This window comes from Myotis lucifugus, unplaced genomic scaffold, assembly GCF_000147115.1.
Source record: "Myotis lucifugus unplaced genomic scaffold, Myoluc2.0 scaffold_812, whole genome shotgun sequence".
In the NCBI taxonomy this organism is placed as follows: Eukaryota; Metazoa; Chordata; class Mammalia; order Chiroptera; family Vespertilionidae; genus Myotis; species Myotis lucifugus.
Genome location: NW_005871860.1, coordinates 98,201 through 116,067, shown reverse-complemented (window position 1 = coordinate 116,067; position 17,867 = coordinate 98,201). Strand labels below are relative to the sequence as shown.

The window sequence follows — 17,867 nt, the reverse complement described above, 5'->3', positions numbered from 1 at the left end:
GAGAGGAGAGACAAAGTGGCCAGACTGGCTCCTGGAACCGGGCGACCCTCCCTCTGCTCTGCGGCTGCAGCGTCCGCCTCAGCTCCCCTCCCCCCTCTGCTCAGCCTAACTCCCGTGACGCTCCGCGTGCATCCAGAGGGGCCTGGGCTGAGCCCACGGAGGAGGACTGGGAGGAGGGCAGAGGGACAAGTGGCCCCTCTGGGCTGGTCATGGCTCAGATAGGGGGGAATCCCCTGGAGAACAGAGATTGGGTTTCACAATGACAGCAGGACGTGGATCTGGAAGTTGGGGGCTGTGGAGACCCTGGGGTCTAGGAGCTGGGTTTCCCATGGCCCCTCCTGGGCCCGGCTCCCAGGCAGGGCACCCAGGGTTGCCAGCTCTCCCGGGAGCCCTGTCCTTGCTCTCTGACTGAGTCTCCTCTCCAGGCCTCCTCAGGACATAAGCCTGGAAGAATTTGACGATGAAGACCTGTCTGAGATCACCGATGACTGTGGCCTGGGCCTCAGCTATGACTCGGACCACTGCGAGAAGGTAGGGAGGGACGGGAGCTTAGACCCTCTCCGGGGAGCCTCACGCAGGCCCTGCTTAGGTTTCACTTGGGGTTTTAGGGTAGGTCTGCACTCAGCCTTGAAGCAAGAGATCCCCTGGTTCCTCCTTCCTTTTGGCCTTTGGCCTGGGAACTTCCTGGAAGTCACATCTCTTTCTCTAACAGATTGTAGGCCCTGCTCCGGGGTCTTCCCCAGTGGTCCTCCCTTGACCCCCATCCGTGGACTAGCTTGGGGGAACAGATATGCCCATGCTTCAGGTGCCCTCTGTGCCCAGAGGGCTTCCCAGAAAGATCTACCTCCTTCCAGCTCACCTGTCTCCTTCCCAGCCCCATCCCCACCTGCATCTCTCTGCCTCATGTCTCCACCTGAAACTTCCTCCCCTATCTCCTTCCTGTCTTTCTTCTCCTCCTGTCTCTCCATGTTCTGTTTCATTCATTCAAGAACAGTTCTAAGCAACTGCCATGTGGCAGCTGCCAGGTGCCTCCAGGTGCCTGAGGGAACAGGACAGGTGTGGCCCATGCCCACAGGAGTTATAACCTTGTGGGGGAGAAAGACATGTCAGAGCCATGGCTCCTGAGTGTCACAGCCCCAGACGATTAAGGGTTCCACTTGAGGACACAGTGAGGGGGAAGAGAACCCCACTGAGACTTTCCAGTGGCCATGGCCCAGGAGCATGCCCAAGGGAGGGCGGGCAGGAGCTGGGCTGATGAGGAGGTGGGAGGGAATGGAAGAGAGAGCTGGCCCCAGGGATTAACTCTCGGAGGCCCTGAGGTTGGTGCAAGCTTGGTGGATCCTGGTGCCAGCTGTCTCTTCCTTCCTGCATTTGTCTGATATTTACTGAGTCTCAGCTGTGGGTAGGTCCTGTTCTGGGGTGTGGGGTACACCAGTGCTCAGTATGGACATTCTGCCCTGGTGGGGCCAGCAGCTTGGTGGGGAAGACAGGCCAAATGTTGTCTAATAATTGTGAATTGTAGTCAGATTGCTCTGCAGAGAAGAGTGGTGGTGCTGAAGGTGATGGGGTTGGGTGGTGAGAGGAGTCGGGCAGCTGGGTTGGGGCCACTCTGAGGCTCTCCGTCAATGCAGGCTTAATCGTCTGGGGCTCTGACCAAGAACCAGAGCGATCCTGACGTATCTCAAGCAGATTAAAAAAAAAAAACACCACAAAAACTGCTCTGTTGGGGAGCAGAGACCTGGAGGTTCCTTTTCCTTGACTTATAGCTTCCTGCCTTCTCCTTTTCTTCTTTTTTTTAAAAAAAATATACTTTTATTGATTTCAGAGAGGAAGGGAGAGGGAGAGATAGAAACATCAATGATGAGAATCACCGGTGGGCTGCCTCCTGCACGCCCCCTACTGGGGATCGAGCCCACAACCCCAGGCATGTGCCCTGACAGGGAATTGAATGGTGACCTCCTGGTTCATAGGTTGATGCTCAACCACTGAGCCACACCGGCTAGGGCCTGCCTTTCCCTTTTCTGACACCTGGGACCCCAAGCCACTGTCCCACACTCACCCAGCTCTGCCCTGTCCCTCCTTCCTGCAGGACAGCCTGTCTCTGGGGCGCTCGGAGCAGCCGCACCCCATCTGCTCCTTCCAGGATGACTTCCAGGAGTTTGAGATGATCGATGACAATGAAGAGGAGGAGGAGGAGGAGGAGGAGGAGGAGGAAGAGGATGAGGAAGAAGAGGAGAAAGGAGAGGACAAGGAGGGGGGAAGACCTGGCCCAGAAGCCGGAACTCTGGAGCTGCTGATCCCCTCGCCCTCCCGGGAGGAGCCCCACAAGCACAGGCCCACCACACTGCACCTGACTCCCCTGGGAGCCCAGGTGAGTGCCCAGGCCCGCCATCCCAGACTCTGCTGCCATGGCAGCCTGTGCCCCCCCCCCCACCCCTCCTGAGAGCCTCTTCTGTCTCCCCTGCAGGACTCCCTGAACAACAATGGGGGCTTCCTCCCAGTGCCCCCCGCCTCCTGGCAGGAGACAGTGCTGTGCTCACCCCCCCAGGAGCCACTTCAAGGTGAGCAAGACTGTGGAGGCCCAGGAGGCAGGGAGGGAGGAGCGGAAGCCGGTGAGCCAGCTGACCGAGGCCCCTCCCGCCCCCGCAGAGCCGCCTGCTCCGCACCCGGCCACCGCCGCCCGTCCCCACGGGGCGCAGTTACCTGTGGGCCCAGGGTGTGACTGTGAAGGGAACCGGCCCCCGGGCCCCGCAGCGCCCCATGAGGCCTCGCCCTCCTCGGACCCGGGCATTGAGGTTGACCTGGGCAGCGGCACCAGCGGGGAGCGCGGCCGGCGAAGCAGCCAGGAGCTGTCCTCGCCCGGCTCCGACTCGGAGGCGGGCGCCGCGCACTTGGGGCGCATGATCTCGTCCATCTCGGAGACGGAGCTGGAGCTGAGCAGCAGCAGCGGCCGCTCCTCGCACCTCACCAACTCCATCGAGGAGGCGTCCTCGCCTGCGTCGGAGCCCGAGCCCGAGGCCGAGGCCGAGGCCGAGGCCGAGCCCTTGCCCCCGCGCCGCCCCGCCTTCCTGCCCGTGGGCCCCGAGGACACCAACAGCGAGTACGAGTCCGGCTCCGAGTCCGAGCCGGACCTCAGCGAGGACGCCGACTCGCCCTGGCTGCTCAGCAACCTCGTGAGCCGCATGATCTCCGAGGGCTCCTCACCCATCCTCTGCCCCGGCCAGTGCCTGTCCCCCGCGCCGCGTCCTCCGGGGGAGCCCGGGTCGCCGGCCGGCGGGGCCCCCGAGGCCGCAGGCCCGGGCGGCGTGGAGCTGGTGGACATGGAGACGCTGTGTGGGCCTCCGCCCCCTGCGCCCCCTGCGCCCCGGGCCGGCACCGCGCAGCCCGGGCCCTGCCTCTTCCTCAGTAACCCCACGCGCGACACCATCATGCCGCTGTGGGCGGCCCCGGGCCGAGCCGCCCGGCAGGGCCGTGCCTGCTCCTCTGCCTGCTCAGAGGAGGACGAGGACGAGGAGGAGGAGGAGGAGGCCGAGGACCAGGCGGGGCCCCCGGGGGGCAGGGGCGCGGGCCCCGAGGTCCCACTGGACGCCTCGCTGGTGTACGACGCGGTCAAGTACACGCTGGTGGTGGACGAGCACACGCAGCTGGAGCTGGTGAGCCTGCGGCGCTGCGGCCTGGGCAGCGGGGAGGACAGCGGGGAGGCCAGCGAGGACGAGGCGGCCACCTTGCTGGACGAGGGGCAGGGCCCCGACGGCGCCTCCCGGACAGCCCGGACCTCACTTCTCCAAAAAGTTCCTCAACGTCTTTGTCAACAGCACCTCGCGGTCCTCCAGTGAGTGGAGGTGGGAGCGGGGTGGCTCCAGGTCCCAGGGGTCCCCCAGAGTGCCCAGGGCCCAAGAATTCTCTTTGGGGGGTGGAGCTGAGTCTGAGCAGTAAACCCGAGGTGGGGTGTAGGGGCCGAGGGATGGGGAGGCCGGGGGGTCTGACAGGGATGTCCAGCAGGGGTGGGGGGCTGGAAGCCCAGGAAAAGGCCTTGGGTTTCCCCCAGATCCCTGATAGGCTAGGGAGGGGTGGGCGGGCTCTGCCTCCCTCCCTGACTCAGGACCAAGCATCTGGGAGGGGAACCTGGCCATGCCTGGAAGTACTTGCTGCCCCTTTCTGAGCAGCTGTCTCCTGTCTCTTCCTCAGGCACCGAGTCCTTTGGCCTCTTTTCCTGTTTGGTGAACGGGGAGGAGAGAGAGCAAACCCACCGGGCTGTCTTCAGGTACAGCCTCTGTCTCGTCATCCATCGACAAACGCGATGGGACATGGTGGACACCGGCCCACAGTCCGCCCCCCCCTCCCCCTGACCCCCCTGACCCACCCGCCCCCGGCCTGCAGGTTCATCCCTCGCCACCCTGATGAGCTGGAGCTGGACGTGGATGACCCGGTGCTGGTGGAAGCTGAGGAGGACGACTTCTGGTTCCGCGGCTTCAACATGCGCACAGGGGAGCGCGGGGTCTTCCCTGCCTTCTATGCCCACGCGGTGCCCGGCCCTGCCAAGGACTTGCTGGGTGAGGCCTGTCTCCAAGGAGCATCTTGTCCCCTCAGACCCTCAACTCCCCTGACTTGGGCCCCTTGTGACCCCCCAGGGAGCAAGCGGAGCCCCTGCTGGGTGGAACGCTTCGATGTGCAGTTCCTGGGCTCCGTGGAGGTGCCCTGTCACCAGGGCAACGGCATCCTGTGTGCAGCCATGCAGAAGGTCAGTGTGAGGTGGGGCCCCCGAGCCCCCAGAGGGACCAGACCTCCACAGAGGGTTAGAGGGGCCTCAGGGGGCAGCTCCCACCCAGCTCACAGCTGTCCCTCATCACCTTGGTGTCTCTGGGCAGGTTCCGTGGGGCCTCCACCTTCCTGTAGCCCATCCTCTTTTTCTTGTCTGAAAATCCAGACCAGCTCTCACTGAGCCTTCCTGAGGGTCATTTGCTCACTCGTCATGGACTCAGTGGGCAGTTAGTGACCAGCAGCTCATCTGCTGGTCCTGTGGTTGAGCAGGACAGTCCTGTCCCTGAGACCCCCAGTCAGACCATGGGGACAGGCAGGGAGGGCTGTGCAGGGGGAGGGCGTGGTCCTGGCTGCAGGGCAGGAAGGAAGCCCAGGGAGGCTGAGTGCAGAGAGGTGACTGGCGGTGCCAAGACTGACAAACGGCCAGGACCCTGGCCCACGTGCTCCAGAATCAGCCCTGAGAACCTGCAACCCAAACGAAGATGTTCCAGTGACGGGAGGCCCCTGAGACCCCTTCTCCTCTGGCTTCTCCCCCAGATCGCCACTGCCCGGAAACTGACTGTCCACCTGCGTCCCCCTGCCTCCTGTGACCTCGAGATTTCTCTTCGGGGGGTCAAGCTGAGTCTGAGCGGTGGACCTGAGGTGGGGTGCGGGGGCCGAGGCACAGGGAGGCGGGTGGGTCTGACAGGGACGTCCAGCCGGGGTGGCAGGAGAGGCTCTGGGCGATGCCCGTCTAACCGGCCTCTGCCCTCGGCTCCAGTTCCAGCACTGCAGCCACTTCTTCCAGATGAAGAACATCTCCTTCTGCGGCTGCCACCCTCGCAACAGCTGGTGAGAGCCTTGGCCCTCCCCTCGGCCCACCAACCCCGAGGGCTGCCCCCGGGCCCGGGAGACACAGGTCAGACAGGCTCCCATCTGGTCCGGGTGCAGACAGACAGGCACACAGATGAGTGGGTGCTGGAAGCCTCGTGGGGTCTGGGGGACGTCTGTGTGGGGCTCCCATGAGCAGACCTGCAGAGAGGCAGTGGGGTTTGGGGTTCAGGAGGTGACTAAAGACCACTCTGCATGCTGGGAGGCACGTCTGACGGTGACGGGGGCCTTTCCAGGGAGGCGGCTGAGCCCAGGTGCGGGCAAGGGCAGTGGGATTCTCAGGGAGTAGCTGGGGGCGGCTGGAGGGACACAGGGGTACCTGTGCCTTTCTGGCCATGCCAAGGAGCTTGTACTTGATCCCACCGGCCACAGGGGTGACACAGTCGGGTTGACAAGATGGCTCTGGCTGCTGTGCAGAGTGGCTGGACCCAGGTGTGGGCCAGGTAGCTGCTGAGGTCATCCAGGTGTTGTGTCCTGGGGGCACTGGGGAGGTGGAACTGGCAGGACCCGGGTCGATGGGAGGTAGCCACAGACGTGCTGTCTGGGTGAAGGGCTGATAGTAACCACTTTCAAGGTCAAGGGCTGGCAGCCTGGAGGCACCGTGCTCATCCGCAGGTGCAGGGAGGTGGAGGCGGCCAGGGTCACGTGGGTCTGGGGTGTGGGAGAGACCTGAGGGAAGGTCTCAGTTCAGAGCAGGTGGACGACTGCGGCCATGAGGGCACGAGACAGCCAGGCAGAGCAAGAAGTGGCAGGTGTGAAAGGGGAGGGACTGTGCCAGCATTGTCCCCAGCGGGGGTGAGGGTGCAGGCTTCCTGCCCAGCCCAACTGCTGCCACTGGGTCCCCATGTCCTAGAGGAAGGAGATGAGAGGAGGTAATCAGAGAGACAGGCCGCCAGGGGCTCACAAGGATGCGGGCTGCTGGAGGAAGGACACGCTGCCGGGGCGGGGCTGGCAACAGGTGCTGGGGCCAACCGTCAGCAGGTCAGAGCCAGTCTGGCTGCGTCCACTGAGGACAGAGATGGTGTGGTGGGATCCACCGTGTCGAGGTTGCTCTGCGGGGTGGAGGGCTGGACAGAGTGCCTGGGCTCAGACCAGACATGTGGATGGGGGCCGAGGACAGCACCAACCACAGGGGAACAAGAACACCCTTATTTCTCAACAGAGAGAAACTGGCTGCTCAGCTGGGGCCTCCAGGCTGGAAAGAGACCAGGTTTGAGTCCTTGAGAAAAGGGCAGTCAGACCAGTGGTTCCGGATCCAGATGTGGAGGCAGTGGGGGAGGAGGGACTCAGCCTGGCCCAGAGCTGACACAGTTAGGAAGTCACGTTTGCCGACAGGTTAGCTTGCTTCATGGTGAGGTTGGTGGCAAAACAGGCCTGTGCGGCCCGTTGTGCTTGGATGAGGCCTTGGAGATCACGACTGGCCGTGTGTCCTCGGCAAGTTTCCCGCCTCTCTGTGCCGTAGCTGCCTCGTCTCCTGGGGCTGCTGTGAGGATCCCGGGAGTGAATAATCTCAGGTGCTGAGAATGGTGCCCGGTGCTTGGCAAGCAGCATCTGGGCGTTGGCGACTATGAATGAGATGTTGTTGTTGTTGTTAATCCTCACCTGAGGATATTTTTCCATTGACCGGAATTGAACCTGGGACCCTTCAGTCCGCAGGCTGACACTGTCCACTGAGCCACACCGGCCAGGGCTGTATGAGATTTTGATCAGGGCCTCTGAGACGAGGCTGCCATGTGCTCATGGACAACCAGCTGTGATGCTGCCACGGGTTCCCGCCTGGAGGAACCACAAACCCCAGTTCAATCAATGTGGATCGATTGGCCACAGTGGGGGGTCTCGAGTCTCTGGCTGCGGGATGCTCTGGAGTGATTTTCACTGATGTCTTGGGTGAGAGGACAGGCAGAAATGAAGCAGAGTCAGGCGGGGGCGCGATGAATACAGCCAGGTGCAAGGTTCTCCAGGAAGAGGGTGTTGCTGAGGAGGGGGCCACTGTCTGGCCTCACGTTAGAGCTCGGAGAGCAGCTGTGGGTGTGCAGCACCCCAGGCTCAGGGTGTCGGGTGACACACGCCAGGTGTGATCTGGCTGAGATGCATCCGGAAGGCAGGGGCGAGGCCTCGCCGTGGTCTGTGGTCCAGGGCTGGCTCCGGGTGGAGCCACAGCACGGGCTCCCAGAAGGAAGTGGCTGCTGGACATCCCTGACGAGGAGAAGCTAATACCATCACTCCCCGAGGTGCCTGCGCTGGGGCTGGACCCTGAAGGAGCCTTTGCATCCTTCAGTCACGTGACCCACACATTTCCCCTGTCCCTACCCTCTGCCCGAGCCCTCGGGCCCGATCACTGGGGGCGGAGGTGACTGCCCGCTCTGACGGCCCCACGCTGCCCCTCCAGCTACTTCGGCTTCATCACGAAACACCCTCTGCTCAGCCGCTTTGCCTGCCACGTCTTTGTCTCCCAGGAGTCGATGCGGCCTGTGGCCCAGAGTGTGGGGTGAGTGGGGCTGGAGGGATTAGGGTGGGACCAGCCGGGGCCAACCAGGTTCAGGAGTGCTGCTGGGGAGATGGGCCGGAGGTGAGATTTGGGGACAGAGGAAGGAGTGGGGGTGCAGTTTGGGCAGACAGGGAAAGGGAAGTTCAGAAGAGAAGCACTAGAGGTGGGTGGGAACTTGGAGCGGGAGCTGGGGGGATCCTGGGAGTGGGAAGGTACAGGCACAGTGCCTGGGTGGGAGGATGGGTGGGAATGGGGGGTAAGGCCTGTAGTGACCAGGGCGACCGAAGAGTGACCCCTCGGGACGGGCAGGCCCAGGCGGTGGGAGGGAAGCTGCGGGCGGCCCTGATGGCGTGGCCGGCGCTGTCTCCCCAGCCGCGCCTTCCTGGAGTACTACCAGGAGCACCTGGAGTACGCCTGCCCCACAGAGGACATCTACCTGGAGTAGCCGCCCACACTCTGCACCAGGTGCCGCGAGGCGGGGTGCCTCAGAGGCCGCCGGCTTTGGCAAGGACTGGATTGGGGTCTCGGGGGCTCTCCTTGCTCACTCCACAGGGGCTGTCCCCCGCTTTCCCTCTGATCTTCTTTCTCTCTGTGTGCCTCCTTCCTCTGTCTGTCTCTGCCCCCGTGCCTGCAAACTCGGCCCTCTGCTCTTTACTCTGGGGTCAGAGCTGGGAGGGGTGTGGAGGAAGGCGAGGCGCTAGGTGACTGTGGCATCAGGCTCCCAGGTAGTCCCTCCTGCCCCTGCCCAGTAATTTAAAAGGAATTTTAATTTTTATAGTGAATCTCCAGGGGTCACCCCTTCCCTGACTACAGGGACAAAGAGAGGGACCCCCACACCGCCCCGTGCGGAGCTCAGGGGGAAGCAGGGAGGGGGTCCCCAGAAGGGCCTTGGGGTTGCTAGTAGTTCTTGAGGCTCATCCCAAGCCCCCGACTTTGCTCAGAGAAGGGTGCCCTGCCCCGTGCCCCGCCACACCAGCGTCCGCTTTGCCGCTGCAAACTCCCCGCAGTCCAGCACCTCAATAAACTCTCTGCTTGGTGTGACCCTGTCTGTTTCTGGGGGACACATAACGGGCCGGGGGCCCAGGCGCTGCCCATGGCAGTGGGTACCCAGACCCCTGGGCGACGGAATCAGGAGAAGCTTCACCCATCAGTGCTCTCCGAGATCATGCCAGGGGTCCCTGGGGTGCCACACTGGGCCCCTGGGGATTCTCCCTGATACACTCAATTGGCTGGAGAGACAGTGCTGGGCACCCACACTGGAGTGCTGGGCTGAGGAGGGGGTGTGCCGGGCTGAGGAGGGGGTGTGCCGGGAACCGCAGGGCTCAGGTGTGTGTGTGTGTGCGTCATGATTGTGTGTGTGCGCATCACGAGTGTGTGTGCGTCATGAGTGTGTGTGCGTCATGAGTGTGTGTGCACGCTTGTGAGTGTGTGGGAGAGGGCAGCAGCCTGCTTAGACCTTAAAATTATGGGTATTTAAAAATTCTGCACAGAGAACAGGAAGCCAAAAGCAGACCATTTCTCACGGTGCCCTTCAGCTTCTATAGAAAGGGCTTCCCTGGCCCCTCCCCCCATGAGCCCACTCTCAGGGACTGAGGTCAGCAGGCTCCTCCCCAGGGGACATGTCCTCAGAGGGGGGCAGGGTAGGAGCAGGAGGACCCAGGAAGCAGCACCCCCCCCCCCCCCCCCCCCGGGCGGTCTTTAAACAAAAAATGAAGGTCCTGTTATCGAGGAGGAAGGGGGGGGCCCAATCCCCCCCCCCCCCCTTTGCGGGGAAACGGGAGAATACAAAATTTTTTTTTGACCAAGTTATCGTTCTATTGTCACAACCGCACGAGCGGCTGAGTGTCCGGAGCCTGCCATCCCCAGGGAGCACCCAATTCCTTGTTGGGCCTACAGCTCCCTCCTGCCAGAAGTGACCTCCAGGGAAGGGTGTCCAGTCATCTGCCCCCCACCTCTGAGGTGCCCCGGGCTTGCCTTCTTTCCCCCTCTGGGAGTTCCCAACACCTTCCCAATAAGTTCCTTTTTGGGGAGACCTAACAAGGAATTGGTGCTTCCCGGGGACGGCAGGCTCTGGACCCTCAGCATCGAATTGGCTGCTCCTTCCTTGTTGCTGAGTGTTTGCAAAGTGATGACAAAGTGTTACTGCTCTTGCTATGGAACCCTGCGCCCCCTCCCCTTCCCCCCAACTGCTCTCTCAGCAGGACCCTGACTGCCTGTCTGCTCAGGTAACACCCCCAACCCTTTCCCCCTGGGGTCTCTCCTTTCTGGGGGGAGCATGCCTTGGGCCCCACAGTTGTGACCGCACTGTGGAGGATCTTCACACAAAGGAGGGGGCTGAGGGGTTCCCTCTTATTGCTGCTCCTACACCAGGCCGTGGGGTAGCATGGTGACAAGACTTATCGGCCACGGAAAGGCAGATTAGAGCCAAGTTGAACATGTATGGTTTGCGTAGACATGGAGGTGGTGTGGGCACACAGGCTACATTGCCTGCCTCTGACTGAGATGCAGGCATTATCTGGGGCCCTCTAACGAGCACACACTAATTTTGTAATTAAAAACATTCGGAGAAGAGGCGAAATGAAATATTCCATGGAAACGTCCCCTCTTGCTCCCCCTTCTGGTCACTTGTGAGAGAGGCGAGGCCAGGACTCAGCAGGGAGGGTGGTGGGAGCATGTCTTGGGTCCACACCTGAGGGGACCCACAGAGGCAACATGTTTTTTATTGTTGTTGTTGTTTCATCCTCGCCTGAGGGTGTTTTCCCATTGATTTTAGGGAGAGTGGAAGAGAGGGAAAGAGAAACATTGATGTGAGAGAAGCACATCGATTGGTTGCCTCCCACACGAGCCCGACCAGGGCCCTGGCCAGGGAGGAGTCTGCAACTGAGGCGCCTGCCCTTGACTGGAACTGAACTGGGACCCTTCGGCCCGCAGACTGACACCCTATCTGACGAGGGCTGTTGTTGTTTTTTAAATATTTCTTTATTGATTTCAGAGAGGAAGGGAGAGGGAGAGAGAGAAAAACATCAATGATGATAGAGAACCATTGATCGGCTGCCTCCTGCACGCCCCCTACTGGGGATCAAGCTCACAACCCGGGCCTGTGCCCTTGACCAGAATTGAACCTGGGAACCTTCAGTCTCAGGACGACACTCTATCCACAACCAAACCGGCCAGGGTGAGGCAACATGTTTGTCTGTCTGTCTGTTCCCACTCAGCTCCTTCCAGAGGACATGGGGCCCAAGGAGGTCCTGGCCTGGGGAGAGGACCAAGGGGCTGACTTTAAAATCAACAGCAAAGAAGACAGGGCAGGGCTAGTGGACATTATGGCAGCACCTGGGGCTACGATAAGTGTATAAAAGTGTGTGCTCGTGTGGCACATACTGTGCGTGCACGTGTGTGCACACGAGAGCCTGCAGGAGGAGGGCCATCGCACTAACACAGCTGAGAAACAAGCACACGTTTCTGCTCCCAAGAGCATCCCAGCAAAGCCCACGTGCAATGGGAGGGTGGGAGGACCACTGTCCTCTCCCACCCTGGGTGCAGATGTGGGCTTGAACTCCGGGGACAGTCTCAGCAGACAGGGGAGCCTCCTGCCTGGTTCAGTTACCTTCCCCCACCAGTGATTACTCTTTTTTAAAAAAATATATATTTTATTGATTTTCCACAGAGAGGAAGGGAGAGGGACAGAGAGCTAGAAACATCGATGAGAGAGAAACATCGATCAGCTGCCTCCTGCACACCCCCTACTGGGGATGTGCCCGCAACCAAGGTACATGCCCTTGACCTGAATCGAACCTGGGACCTTCCAGTCCACAGGCCAATGCTCTATCCACTCAGCCAAACCGGTTAGGGCAGTGATTACTCTTGTAGGAACAAGTCCTCTTCCTCGGTGGCATTCATCACGTTAAATGTTTATTTCTATTGAAGTATAAAGTACACGACATCATAAAGTGCACACACCTTAAGTGTGTAGCTCGATTGCTTCACACACATGTCCGCACCCCCCAGTCAAGATGGGGAACATTGGAAGCACTCGAGGTTCCCTCAGGCCCCTTCCCAGGCACGTTCCACCCCCCACCCACAGCACCGCAGGCTTCTGCCACCGAAAATCCAGGCGTCTTTGACCCCAGGGTCGATGCTCCTCTTCTCTGTGGATGGTGGTGCCATGGAGCGGGAATGGGTCCCCTCCGGTGACCTGTGCCCCAGCACTAAGCATGGCCCTGGGTGGTGAATAAACGTGGGAACTAACAAAGGGGAGCCCACAGGCCTAGGGAAGGGGCCTGCAGGTCGGGCAGGTGTGAGCATTCAGTTGGCTCTAACTGTGTGCTCAGTCTTGGGACCTGGTGCTCAGAGTGCGGCCTGCTTCAGGGCCTCTGTCCTTCGCCTGAAACGTAGGCCCCACTGGGAGAGAAGCTGCAGGCGTCGGGGGTGCATGCCCAGCCCCCAAGGACCAGTGCCTCCGCTCAGACCACAGTGCAGGTGGCCCTCCTGATGCCAACGTCAGTGGCTGCAGGGGTCCCCGAGGAAACTACCGCCCTGTGGGGGGAGCCCCCACACACAGAGGGGTTGGGGCACAGTCAGCGCAGCCCCCAAACCAGACCATGAGTGGTGGGAGTCACCTGGAGAACACAGGTCTGACACCGCAGGCCCACTCGGGAGCCCACCTGCAAGTGCACAGGTGCCCCGCACATCCCGACCACAGGTCACTCCAGGAAGACCGCCTTCAACCTCGAGTAACAGACAACTCACCAGCAGTGGCGTGAGCAGCAGGGTTTATTTTCTTAAACTGTGAGCTCTGGCAGTGGATGGCCAGAGACATGGGCTTGGCAGCTACACAGTGTCTGGTCAGGCCAGTGACGCTGTGGAACGGTGCGCACAGCCCCCAGAGGACCGGGATCCCAGCAGACTTCCCCTGACCTTCCGGATCAGGACTCTCATCATGCCACCCTGGAGCAGGCACGGGACTGCGAGTGGCTACTGCCCTCCTGGGACAGGGAGAGGCCGTACCTCCACGGTTCAGAGCCTCTGCCCACATGGAAAAGGTGGGGCCTGGTAATGAGGGGATGGCTGTCTGGTCTGCCAGGAGGAGGGACCGCCCGCTGGGGCCCCGAGCACCCAGATGGCACTCTTCTCACTCAGCCAACACTGAGGGAGTGCTGGGGTCTGCCAGTGTCCTGGGAGCACATGCGCCCCTGCTATCAGCACACACGTGGGGACCCACGAGGGCTTCGTGCCGCTGTGTGGACGCAGGCAGGCAGTCAGGGCGTCCTCCCTGCAGAGCCTAAGACGAGGGGACAGGAAGGCTGAGAGGTGAGGGCAGGCCTCAGTGGGCACGGTGGCCACTCTAAGGAGCCTGGGTTTTGTTCTGAGCCTGATGTTCTGAGCAGGGATGGAACCAAACCTGACCTATTTTTAAGAGCACTTTGCTGGGTGAATGGCTTACACTGGGTGAGAGGGGAAGCCAGGGGACAGGACACGTGTGTGTAGGCCGGAATGTAGCGCTCTGGGGGGCAGAGGTGGGCTAGGGTCACGGTATCTCAGAAGCTGCTCATGCATCTTCCTTGAGTCTGACAGGCTCCCAGCCCCTGTGTCCCCACCTGGAATGTACTGCTCATCACGCACCTCAGGCAGGTTTCTGGTAAGAGCCAAGGGGGTCTGTCTCTGTGCCTCCAAGAGAACCCGGCTCTCTGGGCACTCGGCACCTGCTGGGTCTCCTGTCTGCGGTGCCCTCGACCCTCCCCGCCCCGTTCCTGGCCACACAGGTGCTCAGTGCAGCTCCCATGAAGGGGTCTGCAATCACAGGAGCCAGGAGGCCATGGAGCAGACCCCAGGCCAGCCCCACTGGCCATGACCTCAGACACGTCGCTGGATCTCTCTAGGCCTGTCTCCTCACTTGTGCACAAGCAGAATAGCACCTACCTCTGGCCACGACAAGGACTAGAGGAATCATCACGCCTGCAAGTATTACGTGGTGTTATTGGGGTATCAGGTAAAAACATGTCCATGCCTGAGCCTCAGCCACGGGGGGCGGGCCTGGACGGGTGCCCTCAGCGCAGGGGCCCTGGGCAGTGGCAGCAGGTGGGCCAGGGGCTGCAGCTGGGCTGGCAGCACATCTGCAGGGCAGGGTCCTCGCCCCGGGCCATCTGGCTGGGGCTGAAGGTCATGCTAGCATCAAACTGGGCCTTGAGCAGCTGAAGCTGTTTCATCGCCTCCAGGGCCTGGGGGGCGACCTCGGCCCCACTCCCCAAAAGGTTGTAGTTCTCACCAGGGTCCTCAGAAAGGTCAAAGAGCAATGGGGGCTCATGGGCAGTCAGAGGGCTGGAGGCGTGGCAGGCAGGGTCTGCTGTGGTGTCACTGTGGGCGGAGCCTGGGGGGTGGGAGACACATCTGTGCACAGAGGTGGGGGCAGGCTCTGGGGTCCGAGGGGTCAGCGGGGTCAGGGGAGGACATTACCCTGGGTGAAGAAATGGGCCTTGTACTTCCCGCTCCGCACAGCAAAGACCCCACGGATCTCATCGGGGAAGGTTGGGTAGAAGAACATAGTCTGCCGGGGGCTCTGGGGGCAAAGTCAGGGGCAGGGGGCAGAGCCCCAACACCGATCAGCCTGCGTTAGGTCCTGGCTATGCCCACTCAGCAGCAGCACTTGGATGCCACTCAAAGAGGCGACCTGCTCACACTCACTCCGGGGCTGGGGCGTGGGGTTGCTGGCCCTACCTTGCCTTTGCCCAGCAGCAGGGGGCTGAGGTCAAAGCCGTCCAAGGTGACGTTGGGCAGTGGGGCCCCAGCCAGGGCTGCCAGGGTGGGCAGTAGGTCCAGGGAGCTGGCCAACTCGTGGGTCACGCCTGGGGACAGAGGGCTGTGTGGTCACTCAATTCACCATCAGGTTGGGGAGGTGGGGCCAGGGTTGCAGGAGGAGAGGACCTGAAGACTGACCGGGAGTGATGTGGCCTGGCCAGAAGGCCAAGGCAGGTTCTCGGACGCCCCCCTCAAAGGTGGTTCCCTTTCCACATCGCAGTGGGCCAGAGCAGCCGCCGCGGGACATCCGCATCGTCTCCGGTCTGGGACACACAGGTGGTCATCAGCGTCTCTGACTCGCCCCAGTGGCTCCAGCCCCAGACGTTTAAGTTACGTGCCCAGAAATGGCCACCAGGTGCCTGTCTCCTCCCTGTCCTACCAGGACCAGCTTCATGGATTGTGGCCTGGAAGTCACCATAATGTGGCCAGCATTTTCTGAGACCCCCCCTTATCCCACTGTGTCTGTGATCAAGATGGGGCGACCTCAGGCTCACGCCTGTGAGAAATCACCTGCATAGGCCCGCCCTGGGGCCTACCCGTTGTCTGCGGTGAAGATGACCAGTGTGTCTTTAAGCAGCCCCAGGTCCCCCACGGCTGTCATCAGGGCTCCCACGGCCGAGTCCAGCTCCATCAGGGCGTCTCCGAATGGCCCGCGGCCTGAGTGCCCGGCGAAGTTCTGCCCACTGAACTGGGGGTAGTGGGTATGCTGGGGGCAGAGCCTGGAGTTAGCATCGGGCAGGGGGCAGGGCAGCCCGGGACATGGGGCCAGGGTTACTCACGTGGGAGGCGTAGTACAGAAAGAACGGGCGGCCCTGGCGACGGGCATCGACCATGAGGTCGTGTGCGAAAGCCACGTAGCGGGCCTCAAGTCCAGGCAGCCAGGGGGGCTGCGCCTCCACAGACAGGTTGGCTAACAGCGGCACAGGGACCAGGCCCTGGTCACAGATTCCATGGCAGGGGGTGGCCGGTGGGAAGCAGGTCAGGTTCTGGCAAGGGCCCTGGGGGAAGGGCTCCATTTAGGGTCTAGGCCAGTGGTTCTCAACCTTCCTAATGCCACGACCCTTTAATACAGGTCCTCATGTGGTGGTGACCCCCAATTTCATTGTTGCAAATTGAACATAATTAAAGCATAGTGATTAATCACAAAAACAATATGTAATTATATATGTGTTTTCCGATGGTCTTAGGCGACCCCTGTGAAAGGGTCGTTCGACCCCCAAAGGGGTCGCGACCCACAGGTTGAGAACCGCTGGTCTAGGCTGTGCGGAGGAGCTGGGAGGTCAAGGGAAGGGGAGTAGGAGGAAGTGGATAGGGGGCAGCTGAGGGCTCTGGCTGTTCCTACCTGGTCATGGGAGTATGGGATGCCCAGGAATCGATGGAAGCCCTGGTGGGGGGGCAGAAAGACCCCCTCAGGCCCCACCCCAAGATGCCACTTGCCAGCCATCCCTGTGAGGTAGCCTTGGGCAGCCAGGATCTCAGCCAGGGTCACCTCCTCCAGGGGCAGGCCCCCTCGGGAGCCAGGCTCCAGAACGCCAGGGTACAGGCCCGACCGAACTGGGAGTCGGCCGGTCAGGAGGGCAGCCCTGCAGAGCCAGTCACAGCGGGTGAGACAGAGAGAAACGAAGACAGAGGTGCACCCGGGAGACAGTAGGGAACTATGACCCTCACTGCAGACCAGAGGAAACCGGGAGCAGCTGGGCGGTCAGGATGGGACGGGGTGAGGGCTCCCTGCCCCCTTGCTCACCGGGAGGGTGTGCACAGGGACACTGGCACGTAGAAGTCCGTGAACCGCAGCCCCGCGGTGGCCAGCTGGTCCAGGTTGGGGGTGGTGGATGTGGGGTGGCCGTAGGAGCCCAGGTCCCCGTAGCCCAGGTCATCAGCAAAGATCAGCACGATGTTCGGTGGGTAGGCAGAGGCCAGGCCTGCAGCCAAGGCCAGAGCGAGGGCCCACAGCACCACCATGGCCTGCGGCACACACAGGCTTGTCACCAGAGACCCTTGGGAAAGAAGGCAAAGGGGCTCCAGCAAGCTCTGCGGGAGGCCCCAGACCAGGCAGTCCCGCCCCCCCCCACCCCCCGCGGTTCTCCCTCCCGCTGCCTTGAGGCCCCAGACCCCATTAATCCCAAGTCAGACAAAAGACAACCCCTTCCCGAAGCCTCGCCCCCCAACATTGTCCTGGGATCTAACTCCCTGGAGACCTTCCTGGACCACGACACCTACAGATTCTCGCAGAGACCTGAGCCTCTTCTCCTAAGGGTCCGGCCCAGGCTCGCGGTCAGGGCCAGAAGTCACATGACACTGACCCGCGGGTCCGGCGCTGCGGGCGAGAACAGGACAGAGTGCGGAGGGGGCAGTGGGTAGTGACGCCCTTCGCGGGCACTTCCGCATCGGCCCCGCCCCGGCCCGCCCCGCGCTCTGGTGACGCGCCGCGCTGATCCCGACCCGGGGCGGGGCGCAGGGTCCGGGGGGGCTGGGCGGGCGGGCGGGCCTGCTCGCACCGTGAGCGGGTCGGAGTCTGGGGTCGTGACCGGGAGGCCGAGAAGGGGCGCGGCGTGCGCCGGGCGGAGCGGGTGCGCGTGGGGCCGCTGTGCTTCCAAGCCGTTGGAGCCCGGGGCGCGGGCCTGGCGGGCGGCGTGAGGGTGGGTGCGGCTCCCGGCGTTCGCGCCTGGGTGGCGGGGGCTGTCCCGGCCTCCCGGACCTGCGGGGCTGGGACCTGAGCGCAGGGCGTGTCCGAGGCGCCCGGTGAACCGGCCAACCTCTGGGGCGTTTCCGTCAACACGGCTCGTGGTTTGAAACACTAGATGGCGAATTCTTTCAAACCCGTCCTTCCGTGTGTGTGCGTGTGTGTGCGCGCGTGTGTGTGTGTATGTGTGTGTATGTGTGTGCGCTTGCGTGTGCGTGCGTGTGTGCGCGCGCGGGGTGTGTGCGCGTGTGTGTATGTGTGTGCGCTTGC

General features: G+C 62.0%; 2 protein-coding genes across 7 annotated transcripts in view; one reads left to right on the top strand and one right to left on the bottom strand.

Moving 5' to 3' along the window:
- MAPK8IP2 (mitogen-activated protein kinase 8 interacting protein 2) overlaps positions 1-9,106 on the top strand; it is a 9,786-nt gene extending 680 nt beyond the window's left edge. Inside the window, 12 exon segments of the mRNA XM_006106368.3 lie at positions 426-531; positions 2,090-2,371; positions 2,468-2,561; positions 2,650-3,742; positions 3,744-3,832; positions 4,189-4,264; positions 4,381-4,553; positions 4,632-4,741; positions 5,299-5,403; positions 5,522-5,592; positions 8,021-8,119; positions 8,492-9,106. Coding sequence (XP_006106430.2) covers positions 426-531; positions 2,090-2,371; positions 2,468-2,561; positions 2,650-3,742; positions 3,744-3,832; positions 4,189-4,264; positions 4,381-4,553; positions 4,632-4,741; positions 5,299-5,403; positions 5,522-5,592; positions 8,021-8,119; positions 8,492-8,564 — 2,371 coding nt within the window. The 3' untranslated portion in view covers positions 8,565-9,106.
- A 3,768-nt stretch (positions 9,107-12,874) lies between these two features.
- ARSA (arylsulfatase A) lies at positions 12,875-17,308 on the bottom strand. Of its 6 annotated transcripts, XM_023747212.1 has the most exons (11): positions 17,135-17,308; positions 16,659-16,911; positions 16,257-16,497; positions 15,694-15,912; positions 15,451-15,620; positions 15,053-15,177; positions 14,834-14,961; positions 14,573-14,675; positions 14,385-14,486; positions 14,088-14,272; positions 12,875-13,400 (listed from the first exon to the last, which is right to left on the bottom strand). In XM_023747212.1, exons 2-10 carry the CDS (start codon positions 16,874-16,876, stop codon positions 14,094-14,096), a joined length of 1,485 nt encoding a protein of 494 aa, XP_023602980.1. In that variant the 5' UTR covers positions 16,877-16,911; positions 17,135-17,308; the 3' UTR covers positions 12,875-13,400; positions 14,088-14,093. The 6 variants fall into 6 exon arrangements, 5 of the variants coding, with proteins under 5 accessions (XP_023602980.1, XP_023602979.1, XP_014303866.1 ...); XR_002827133.1 differs by having other exon boundaries at positions 14,088-14,486; XM_023747211.1 differs by having other exon boundaries at positions 12,875-14,272.
- Between the last annotated feature and the right edge of the window lie 559 nt (positions 17,309-17,867).

Bases quoted from the DNA above. Each gene is read 5' to 3' on its own strand.
- ARSA (XM_014448380.2), bottom strand. From the start codon at position 16,876: ATGGTGGTGCTGTGGGCCCTCGCTCTGGCCTTGGCTGCAGGCCTGGCC. The intron at 16,498-16,658 runs GTGAGCAAGGGG...CTGGCTCTGCAG, and splicing joins TCCCTGTGCACACCCTCCCG to GGCTGCCCTCCTGACCGGCC. The intron at 15,621-15,693 runs GTGAGTAACCCT...CTCTGCCCCCAG, and splicing joins TTCTGTACTACGCCTCCCAC to CATACCCACTACCCCCAGTT.